Source organism: Aristolochia californica, unplaced genomic scaffold (genome assembly GCF_029961685.1).
Source record: "Aristolochia californica isolate CCGP_79_NKW_82.1479 unplaced genomic scaffold, dmAriCali1.0.hap1 SCAF_14, whole genome shotgun sequence".
NCBI lineage: Eukaryota > Viridiplantae > Streptophyta > Magnoliopsida > Piperales > Aristolochiaceae > Aristolochia > Aristolochia californica.
Window position 1 is genome coordinate 2,217,081 of NW_027181815.1, and position 12,071 is coordinate 2,229,151.

The 12,071-nt window shown below is 37.5% G+C and overlaps 2 protein-coding genes across 3 annotated transcripts; one reads left to right on the plus strand and one right to left on the minus strand.

The window, feature by feature from the left end:
* Window positions 1–1,601: 1,601 nt before the first annotated feature.
* On the plus strand, window positions 1,602–6,998 carry LOC137949908 (uncharacterized). Its single transcript, XM_068796151.1, has 7 exons — window positions 1,602–1,851; window positions 1,951–2,155; window positions 2,671–2,872; window positions 3,163–3,356; window positions 4,225–4,378; window positions 5,717–5,881; window positions 6,390–6,998. Exons 1-7 carry the CDS (start codon window positions 1,674–1,676, stop codon window positions 6,846–6,848), a joined length of 1,557 nt encoding a protein of 518 aa, XP_068652252.1. The 5' UTR covers window positions 1,602–1,673; the 3' UTR covers window positions 6,849–6,998.
* Window positions 6,999–7,904: 906 nt separating this feature from the next.
* Window positions 7,905–11,801, minus strand: LOC137950676 (uncharacterized). Of its 2 annotated transcripts, none has more exons than XM_068797264.1 (7): window positions 11,182–11,801; window positions 10,342–10,383; window positions 9,668–9,797; window positions 9,479–9,581; window positions 9,167–9,380; window positions 8,369–8,463; window positions 7,905–8,285 (listed from the first exon to the last, which is right to left on the minus strand). In XM_068797264.1, the coding sequence occupies exons 1-7, from the start codon at window positions 11,253–11,255 to the stop codon at window positions 8,038–8,040; spliced, it is 906 nt and encodes a 301-aa protein (XP_068653365.1). In that variant the 5' UTR covers window positions 11,256–11,801; the 3' UTR covers window positions 7,905–8,037. The 2 variants fall into 2 exon arrangements, with proteins under 2 accessions (XP_068653365.1, XP_068653364.1); XM_068797263.1 differs by having other exon boundaries at window positions 9,668–9,750; window positions 11,182–11,799.
* Window positions 11,802–12,071: the final 270 nt, after the last annotated feature.

Here is a 12,071-nt window from a genome sequence, read left to right on the forward strand (position 1 = left end):
GATTTTGAATGTGTGGAAGAGGGTCGGATAAGAGAGAGTTTTCCCAAGTGCACTTGCAATGTCATAGATAAATTTTACCTGTGAGGTGGCAACCTAGGGCATACATGGATACCCTTTCATCACGCTACGTCAGCAAAATAAACGTCCGTTTTTTCCCTAAAATTAAAAAAGAGAGAACTCATTTAAGGAGGTTAATACATTTTAAAAGTAGATTGTCTAAGAAAAGATAAAGTAAATGTAAATTTCATGGTGAGCTATTTTTCATACATAATTTTTTTAATTAATTGTCAGGAAAATATATATTTTTTGTATTAGTGTAACCTTATGGAAAGTATCAGAGGAATTAATTAATAAAATAGATTTGCATATAAAATAAATGAGAAAAAAGGATAAATATTTAGATAACATAAATTTAAATTTATCTAATTTATTAATTAAATAATATACTATTTAAAATAAGTTAATTTTATTGAATATAAATATTTATTAATTTTAAATTGTATAACATAATGTTTTCATGATTATGAAACAAATTAGTAATGGAAAATAATTAGGAACTTTCTAAGTAATTTAATTAAATAATTATAAAATAATATAAGTTAAATGTTACGTATAATTTAAGTAAAATATCATTCAAATTTATTCATAAATATTTTAATATTATTGATTTTTATGGCCAACACATAAATACAAGGGATCTCAAAGGAAAAAAAAAGAAGATGAACTCTAAGTATTGGAAGAGAGTAAAGAAAAAACCAATGGGGTGAAAGAAGAAGAAAAAAGAGAGGGAAAAAAACAAATTTGAGATAAGAGGAACAGGCTTAAATGTTCTACTTCATGTTAGAACTAGGTGGTTTTGGTCTACCTGGGTTAGGTTTCATCCATCCCTGGTCCACTAACGAGTTAGGTACTTAGTTTTACGCACTTAATATACTGGTCTTTTGGGTCGTATTGGCTAGGCGTCTTATTGGCTAGACATTTGACACTTCATTCTTTGAGATTATATTTATAGTTGTTGAAAGGTGTTTACAAGGATTACAATGCTCTTTTAGATTACATGTTAAAATAGGATATAATTACAATGTTGTGTCATCTCTATGGAAGTTTTCATTATTTACTAATCATGCTACCCCTATATATGTGGGTGTCTTTTAACAAATAATTTTATAAAAAATAGTTAAAAATTATTTATTTATAAAAAATTATTTATAAATATTTATAAAAAATAAAATCTATGACAAAAAACATAGAGAAGAGGAAGGAGATGGAAGAAGAAGAAATAGAAAGGAAGGAAGAAGAAAGAATGAAAGAGAAAGATGAGATGGAAAGTGAATTCCACTTGTAAGAGGTGGACTTTTATATTCTATCGTTTTGTGAAAGAATAGGGTTAATCTACTTTGGGTGAAATCAATTTCACTCCAGCTTTTCGCTTGCCCTAACACAATTTTGTAATTTATGTGAATGGAATTCACATTCCACTCTATCTTTCCAAGTGCACTAACAAGTAGGGTAAAAGAGAGAATAAACAAATAAATCGAGCTTTATTAATTGTCAATCTTCTGCTGTATGTACCACTTTGTCTCTTTTAAAAAAATTTAAAACCCGGTTACTATTTTGACCTCGATTTCCCCTGGGAGGCTCGAGAGACGACGAGAAGCTACAGAGAGATCGCCATGAAATCAAAGATCCTAACCAAGAGCAGCGCACGTTTTCTCCCAGTCCTTCTGTTGATTTCATACGTTAATTGCGCATTTGCCTCTTCATCTTCTCATAGCTGCCAAGCATGGTTAGTACAATCCATCCCCACCGACATGCCCGACCTCCATCAAGTTCCTGGAGTTCTTTCTAGTGGTATATTCTCTCTCATTTTTTCTCCTTCTGCACGGTTTTAGTAGATTTTGGATTGCTCTCTTTTTGATAGAGAAGCCTTTCACGTGAATCTGAGAACAGCTGACGTTTTTCGGTGGTTGGCGGGAAATTCTACGGTCAAACTAGATATCATAGCGCAGTACTGGGAACTTCTGGCTCAGCCCAATGACCGGCGCTCTGGTGACTACGGTTTCTCCAAAGCTGATATGGAAAGGTTTGGAGCTAACGAAGGTCGCAAAGTCTACAAATCATTAGAAAAGGCTGCAGACAGGAAGGTGGACATAAGGTAATTCTTTAGAGTGCGTTTGCATTGGTTGTCGTTAAATGCTATAAAATTTACATATGATTTTAGATTTTTGTAAAAATTTTGAAGCAATTCAGTCTTTGCGAAACCAGAATTAGAATCAAATGTAATCATGTAGTGCAGGGAGTAACACTCTAGGCTCTGTCAGGGTTTAGGTTTGACAAAAATGATGCAAAAATAGAATTGATCTCGGTTATGTGATCAATTCACTCTACAACGTCCAATACAGATAAAATTTTGTTGCCTAGCGGGACATTGTTTTAAGTTGATATGAAATGGGGTTGTTGAAGCTCCTGAAGTTCATGTGATGCTGAAATGATCCATACTGGGCTGATTTTTCTATTCACAAGTGTTTTCTGCTCATTTCAAACTCCTCCAAAAAGGGATTACAATAGATCTTTTGCATAGCTCGCAAAAGGGTTTTGTGCTTTAGTTTGTTTTGGTTATTCAGAATCTAAACTCAGTTTGATTCAATTGAGACATTCAATATGGTATAGGATTCTGCAGCATTCTGGTGTTTACCCCGATTTCGCCAAAGAATCAGCAGACCTTGCATCAGGAAGACCGAATGTGAAGAATGTGACCTTACTGTTTAATAAATGGTGGGGATCAGGTATTGTTCATGCCAAAGTTTGGATTTCAGATCATAAAGACATCTATATAGGGTCTGCCAACAATGACTGGAAATCTCTTACTCAGGTATATTAACTCTTTACTAACAAAAGTACGTTATCCTTTAAACCCTTTATTTCACAAGGCACTCAGGACACCTATTGCACAATGTTAGATTTTAGGGTGGTTGGTTTGCTCCTTTGATCCTTCTTTAAATTTTCTGTATGTCTCACACTTTGGTGAGCATGGTGGATCCCAAACCATTGGTGATCCTTCTAATTCACTCAGTATACATATCAAAAGCTTCACGTGAGGTCACTTGGCTCGAAACTCTATTCTCTTAAATAGGTGTCTTGACTTTTCAAATTAAACTACAGGTGAAAGAGGTTGGTATTTACCTCTTGAATTGTGCTACTATAGCAAAAGATGTGGAGGTCTACTTCGATAACCTCTGGAAACTGGCTTCTCTTGATTCGTCTGCTTATACAAAAAATGTTTGGGATAAGCAGTGGCAGGTTCGTAGAAAGGTGCCCTGTTGGTCACACTTCATTCATTTTCAGAGGAGGTGCAGGTGTGTCACATTTGGCAACTAGTTGATAGTTTTAGTGAAATTGCTGGTCTACTTAAGAATCCAAAGGTGCCTTTTTACCTTTCTGTTTTAAGAATGGAATCCAGTTGCATGTTTCTAATTGAATCATTTACAACAAGAAGTTTATTGCAATGCTGCAGTGAATTCTACAGCCTCTCTGCATTCTTATGGTAGGAAAAGAAATCTATATTTAAATTTGACATTTACTCTCTCAGATATGTAGGCAATATGAATTCTACAGAGTATCTCCAGTTCAAATTATTTATGGACATGTTCAGCTCTTGATCTGTCATCTCAAAAGAGTCATCTGAGTATTATTAATTTTTCAAGAAGTGGTTCTAATCATTTTACTTCTCTCAACTTTTCTTGCATATTCTCTATAATAAATTTTCTCCATCATGTGATCAATTTAGCTTCTTCAGCACAATTCCTGCTGATGTCTTAATTTTTGTGTTGGTCTAGTAATCGTTCTCCATGACAAAATCATGACGCTATCTTAAATAAAGGCAAAAAATAAGCTTACATTTGCCAACTCTCACATTGCTGTACGAGATGTTGATGAGGGTGTACTTAGAGCTCTTCGTTGTATATTATCCTGGTCTTCATCCATATGCTGCTGTGATTTACTGAGCTATGTTGAAGAACCATTTGTGTTCTTGCCCAAGTACATCTCAAAAGATGAGATAGGAGTACCCAGTCAAGAGCCAGGATAAGGGAATTCTTATATTGATTTTTAAACTATAAAAGGAAGCTGATCCTGATAAATTTCTGATTTAGTAATTAAATGAAATAGATATGGTGCATATCATTATATTATGAGTTAACTTTTTAAATTGACTTTTATGGTCAGTTCACCCCTACCTAGCCGTATTGAGGTGCCCCATGTAGCCGGCTATCCAACATTATCAGATCCCTATATGTTTCATGTTCCAATTGAAACACCTGGATACAACAGATCTACATCTCAACATCGTGCTAGCTACCTCTCATTTTCCCCTCCAGAGGTAACTTATGTAACCACATCTAGCTATATCTGTTTGGGAACTCGGTTAGTTAGTTCTGAGTTAAGAGATAGTTTTTGGTTGTTCCATCATTTAATTTTCTTATTATTTATTGATTTACCATTAGAAGCATTGATCTTTTAAGTAGGAAAGAGAAACTGTGTCCATCTATTTTAAACTTAACTTCCAGATTAATTTGTGATAATTCTGAAGATTTAACATCATATATTCAGGTTTAAATTTACAACAAAAAAGATTTTTGCTGAGTTTTGGTTGATATAGTTTCTTAAAGTCATAAAATCAAGAAGACAGCTGAATATTATAGAACATAGGTTGCTTGTTGCTAATACGTATGGTAGTTTTACTTTACCATTCTGCACCAGTTACTCTACAACAGTGATTCTGCATAGGTAATTGAGATGGCACTTGCATCTAACTTGGGTGTGTTTTTTACTGCTTGACCATGAATTGAAAATCATCCCCACCTCAGTTTCTGTCATTGTATTTAACCACATGTTAAAGTTCATGGCAACTCTTAAAATAAGCTAGCTCTTCTGAGCAATATGAAGTGTGTTAAATTGTTAATATTTTTTGGAAACCTTCAAGATACTGCTAGCTTTTTCTTTTCTTTTTTTGATGAAAATGAGAAATTTATTGAGAGAAGAGAAGGCTACAATTACAGTAAGGGAGGTATGCTCTTAACGATGAGAGATTGAAGAGATGCCTCAGTTAGCTAAAGAATCAGCCAAAGAGTTGGCTGATTGAAATGCATGGGACCATGAACAACAAATATAAGATACAATATCCATAATCGAGTGGTAGGTTGTCCAACGACGCCAAGGAAGTTCAGCGGCTGTGGAGCACCAAAGGGATCACAATCTTAGAGTCCCCCTTCAATGATGAGGGGGCGACTAAGGTGACATGTAGAGCAGGAGACCATGAAAAAGGGCAGCAAGCTCTGCTTCAGTAACATCGGTGAGGCCAAGGGGGCCTGCAAATGAGAGAAGGGTGGTTCCTTGAGAGTCTCTGAACACTCCCTCCACCCCACCAATACCCGAACAACCTTTAGCACATCCATCAAAATTGAATTTTATGATCCCGAGAGGGGGAGGAAGCCAGGCATGGTTGGGAGGCACACGAGGGGGCGCTGAAAGACTGGCAATAGTGCTCCAGTTGTGGCACAGAGGGGTACCCTTGAATGTGGTGAACTCACTCTTGATACTGCTAGCTTTTTGACTGCTGTTTCACTGCTATTCACAAGATGAAAGGGAAATATGATTCCAGTACTCAAAGCTTTGTAGATTCTAGTGCAGTACAACCTTACTAAAGTATGTTTTTCAGCTGTCGTTTGGAAGGTCCCAAGCAGATGAGCAGGGTTGGGTGGATACAATTAAATCTGTGAAATTTGGTGGCACTGTTAGAATTAACACCATGGACTGGCTCGGTCAATCTCAGTTCATGAAGCAAACTGTGTACTGGTCATCACTATCATCTGCAATATCAGAGGTATGTTATATTAAACCATATTCTGGCCATCCTTTTCATCTGGCAATATCAGATGAATGTAGTAGTTGTGGCAACAGATGCTTTCTTCTCTACTGAAATAACCCCTTTGTTTTTTAATGCTTTGAGCATGATCTTCATTTTGAAGATAATCATTTAATACATTAAATCTTCACATTGTCAAAGATCATTATTCTTTCAACTAATAATAGCACATGCCATTAAGAATAAAATAATGGAATTTTTTTTTCATTATATTGCTTGATGGGACTGTTCAGTATTTGCAACCATCATGAGCTGATGTTGTTAAGATGGTCTCAGAATTGTCTAGTATTTCTCCGCATCCCTTATAACTGCAAAATAATCCGTTTGTTTACATGAAGGGAACCTTAAAACAGTAGCACCTCATCTGCTCCCATGCTATATGGTGCTTTAAGAAGCACAGAGTGGAGACGTGTTTTCTATACTCGATCTCCTCTGCTTTGGCTTCTCATTTTGTTTCTGATTGCAGGTAATCTTCTCCAAGCATGCAACTGTAAAAATACTAGTGGCCTACTGGGCCCATTTTATCCCAAACACTGATCAGTATCTGAAGTCACTCCTTTACTCCAATGTCCTTTGCACATCTTCAAAATACAACAAATGCCGAGGCAAAATCAATATCAAGTACTATAAAGTGCCTGGGTTCAACTCGACTGGACCTGCCTTACACAATGAGACTAGTACTAAAAACATCTACCCAGGATTCACTAGGGTAAACCATGGCAAATATGCTGTTAGTGATGTTCGGGCTCACATTGGAACCAGCAATCTTATATGGGATTACTTCTACACAACTGCTGGTGTAAGCTTCGGAACTTATAACCCAAATATTGTCTCTCAGCTGCAAGTGATCTTTGATGCTGATTGGAACTCACCTTATGCTACTCCAGTTGAACCACTGGAAAGTGATTTAACACCAATTTACTGATGCTTAAAACTCTTGAGAATTCCTCAATAGGTTTTCAAGTTGGTGGAGCTGATTGAAATTTAATATATCCAGTATCCAGAGGACAATGTGTAATCTCAACTCTCAAGAGGACTAACTCGGAAAATCTTATGTTTGTCAGAGATTAGCAGGCTTCCCTTTCCCAAAATTTCATAAGTGCTGATGAGGGCTAAAAAGTGGACAGGATTTGAACAGGTTCTTTTTGTTCAAAATCTGATTGTCTGAAAGTTTTGATATCCTCACAACCATTCCAATTCCATCATTTATGAGAACGGCAAAAGAAGACATTAGTGTAGGAAAAGAAATTTGAGATTTTAAGTTCATCGATCAATTTTGCTTAGGAGGAGCTTTAGAAAACGAAGTTTTGTTTTTTAGTATTTGATTGGTACTAATATAAACAAATTATAAACTAAGGCCCTCTTTGGAACTCACAGAAAATAAAAGAAAATGAAAGAAAAAGGGGAAGAAAGTTATTTTCTGTTGTTTGCATGAGAATCATTGAGAGAAAAAAAAAACATGTTCGATTCGATCATCCACAGGATCATAGTCAAAGATCTTCTGTTATCTAATATAATTCACATTAATGTCTTTCCAAAGTGTACAATTGAATATTTGGATTTATTTTGTTATGCTAGAATCAGAGAACACCTAGTCCATGTTTATACAAAAGTGGTATTTATGCATCTCCTTTTTAACGGATAAATAGACATCTTGGGTTTGACTAAACCTCGTAATATGGCTTATTAGCGAATGGACAAGTTTTGATAAACCTAACAGGGAGAGGCCACCTCTCCCAACCTCCTCTCTCCCCTGGACAACGAAGGAAAGAGGTGAAAGAGGGGGCAGGTGAGCCTCCAAAATTCCAATGATTTTAGGAAAAAAGAGGGAGCATTGCAAGAGGGGAGCCTCCAAAGAAGGTGGAGGCTGCCCTTTGTACCTATGCTGTGGGGAGAAGCTTCCCCTTCTCTCTTGTCTGGACTCAGTGGACTTTGGGATCGTTATGGGGACTGGTAAAGACAAACAGGAACTGGTAATTCGTTTGTAACACAATTAAAAAGGGAGAGTATGAGATTTGTTCAGATGAAGACAACAGGAACGTAGTTATTTATTTCATCTGCTGTGAACAAAAAAAAGCACATAAAAAGGTCCAAAAAGAACGAAATAAAATTCCTCAACCACCTCCCGGCTCGTCAAGTAACCTCACAGTACGAGGAAGCATAAACTCTGCAAATATTGGATAGTGGGATGAGGGATACAAGCCATCTTCATTATCATCAACCACTACACAAGAGACGGGTATCAATGCACGACCTCGGTAGAGAATCCAGTCAATGTGCAGATCTTGAGTTTGGCGGTCCCAGCACAGGCACAGAGCTCTTAGTATCAATTTCAAGAATTCAAGAGCTCCCTGTTTGTTTCCTGCACACCCAAAAAAGAGGTTCAATGGAGGTTACAGAGAACGCGATTCTTGTGTTGAGCTCAAAATCATAATGCTCAGTTACCCTTGAATCCATGATATGTCTGTATCAGTGAGACATTTTTCCTAACCCGAGCATTGGGCCATGCATCCCTCATGTCACCGACTACACCATGCTCTCTGAATCAATCATGAAGGAAACTCAGCATAACTTAAACCAGTAGCTATTAAACCACTAAATATTTGTAGGTAGTCTCATGTTTCTAGTAACTCAACTAACTTATTATTAATCTCACCCAAAGATAAGTACAAAAGAAGCAGATGTGGTGGGTGGTCTTCTTCACTGAATCTAAATGTTTTCAATTTTGCAAAGTCAGAAGGTTCATCACAAATAAGCATATCGCAAATACATATACCAGCATCTCCCATCTGTCCCTTGAGAGAAAATGAAATAAGTATAGCCACTGTTGCTTCACTACTGGGTAGATATCAAGAAAATCATGCTTTGGGAAGTTCACAAGCTGCTAGTATCACCAGAATTTTAGAGATAAATGACAAAGCTTTAAAAAATTAAATTTTTAAGTAACAGGTCTCATAATGAAAACTGCAGTAAGATCATCCATGTGGTCCATTTTCCTACTTGTTTGCCTCCTTTAGCACCTATTCATAATTTGTTCCAATTTCGCATGATGAAAATTACACTAAGATCATCTATGCAACTCATATCAGTTCTTTGCTTCCTGTAGCAGCTATTCATAATCTGATAGCAATTAGCACGAGAGAGAGAGAGAGAGAGAGAGAGAGAGAGAGAGAGAGAGAGAGAGAGAGAGAGAGAGAGAGAGAGAGAGAGAGAGAGAGAGAGAGAGAGAGAGAGAGAGAATACCTTGACCTCCCTAGCAAAAAACGTCCAGTTGTCGATTCCTTTTGTGTATTGAATCCACCACAATACACCACAGGCAGGCTTGGAGGCAAAGACGCTATGTGCTGCCAGGTAAGTAAAGCGCCTCTTCTACGGGCACGGGGACTCAATTCATCCATGTTTGTATTTACAATTTCGAAACTGAAGCCCGGGGGCTCAACCCTCTTTAGTTGAAATGTGTGGAAATCAGGTCAAAGAATCAAACTGTAAAAACATTCCCAAAATCTAAAAATAAGGATTAACATACACAAAATTTAAGGCTTTATGTAAAGGATATGGCCCATGTTGCAATACAAGGAACTAATGAGCCCCATGATATGCTTCCAGGAACAGAGGGAGACTCTGATAGCCAAAATGTTCCACCTTCTAGAAGTTCCACCTACACAGTTCAATTGCTATTTAGAGGAGGTGATTTTAATAACAACATTCTGTGCAACCATTTAAACAACAGAATTAGCTAGATACCTTCTCCTTGTCATAGAAAATTGTGCAATGTTCATCTGAAGTGTCCTGAGATCCTCTTCTTGAAATCCCAAATTGATCATAACCTTGATTACATAAGATAATCAATTCCCAAGGGTTGAGGATATATAATCTGACATAAGGAACCAATCAACTCTCATGGCTCATGCAATGCATATATATACACTCCAGAGTAGATAGACACTAGCAAGGTAACAGAACAAATAACTGTAGCATATAGAGGATGCAACACAGACTCCTTTTGGAGCATTAGCCAGATGTATATAGAGCACTATAGGTGGAAGAACCAAGATGGAATTCTGTGTATTAGTTTGCATAGTGAATAAAGGGGTGCAATTGCGTGTTAGCCAAAACTACTTTCATTAAATCTGGTTTTTGTGTGGTGAAACAGCAGCACTCTTGTGACTCATAAGGAAGCTAAAATTGTTTCTCGTGTCTACTGAAAGCTTAGGCTGAGGGGTAATAATAACATTACATTTACTCTGCTTATTGAGCCCATACTATTATCATGGGAAGTAGAACTTGAGAGTAAGGATCTTTATTCTATTTTTTTTTTTCTAGACATTCTCCCTCCACCTTCATCATTCAATAATGCTTATAAGAAGAAAGGAAAGGAGAAAAGGTGAAAAAATAACAGGCTCATGGCAGATATTTACCTGTCAAAGCCTGCTGAAGAAACTCCAATTGCGATTTTGTGCCTAGAAAATAGAACCCATCACATGTTAGTTAAAAGGAACCCAACACCAGTATAAAGAGGAAACTGCAACAACCAGCAAGAGGGCCTCTCTGAAATTCAATCCATAAGAATGACAACAGCTATAGTCGGCAAGGTAAACCAATGAGTCATTATTTAGAAACAAGCCATTCAATACATCTTCTGATAGCTTTTCTCCTTTCAAGTAAAACATGCAATGGCAGGATAAATATTACAACCTCATCACCGTAGTATAAAGCAGACAAGATAAAAAACGCACTTTATGCACAGAAACGAAAACCTAAAGCTAGAGCCCTGGACTCCAGACACCTCATAATTCCGGACATCAAGCCACGAAGACCGAGATCTTGCAACCCAAAAGACACCTAGACCTCAAATTTTTAAAAACTCGCCATGCATCAGTTTATCACAGAGAAAAGAGGAGGGGGGAGAGAGAGAAATCCAATGAAACAACCATAAGCCGGTTAAATATGAAAATCCCGTCTTTTAGTCTCAACTAGCAATCAAGCTAATCCCAGTTCTTTACGTTCCAGTAAGAGAAAAGGCATGGCAGCGTAAATGAGGACAAAGCAAGGTCCCAGCCATCCAGTTAAAGGATATCCGGTATCGGCCTTCTCCAATCAAGTTACTATTAGTCCCAGAGTTGAGACGAATCCTTCACACCAAAAATTAATACAAAAACCGATATTGAAAAGTTGAAATGAATAATAGGAACGTCAAGGACTGAAACAAAAGACCTCAAAATCAGAATCGTAAAGGGATCAAGAAGCAAATAGAATACCTTGCTGGGTGCAGAGGATCATAGGAGAATAGCAGTTGATCACCCTGATACACAAATCCCTTCGCTTCTCCCATGAATTCGGACTATCGTTTTGCTGATCGTCGAGGAGATTGAGGGTCATTAGAGTGACAGAGACGCTCATTTTCACAACACAGTTCAGCTTTTCACATGATCGCCGATTAAGAACAGTCACTGCAAAATCGCCATATCCTCAAAGACCCTTCCTCATTATTGATCTGCTCAAAAGGCAGACTCCAGCAAAAGACGACCTGTTAGATCGTTTATCATTCAGACATTGGAAGAAATGGTTCCAGTAAGCCGAGTCTCCTTCCCTCTTGTAGTAAAACTGTAAACGAAAACAGAGGTACAGAGGTAGCCGTGAAGAATCCCAAGGTTTTAAACTTAATCCAAGGGAAGTGAGAGAATTGATTCACGTAAGCATCACTGACAGGGCACTGGAAAGCAATGAATTTGGATGTTGTAAACATCCGAGACGGAAAAGAATCTAAACATTTATAAAATTATAAAAGCTTCGGTAAAGGTGAATCCCAGGGAAGGTCGAGACTCGCTTCTAACGTTGCTCTCACAATAAAAGCTTGTTAGGTCATCTCTTGCCTGCAGGAAAATGTATCAGAATTACTGCTGCAGTACTGGGTATACTCGGTACTCTCGTCTGCGGTCCTTCCTGCGGCTGTTGACCAAATGAAGACGGGAAGAACAGCTGGGCTGCCATTATAGAAGAAAAACGCCGATCTTTTGACAGCTCGAATTCGGCATTTCGGATCGCAAGCCTTTTGTCAAGTAAACTGTTAAACTGATTTAACTCGCAGAAGAAACGAGATGGTTTCGGCAGAAAAGCAGAAAAAAGCTTTCAAAACGAATCCAATCAG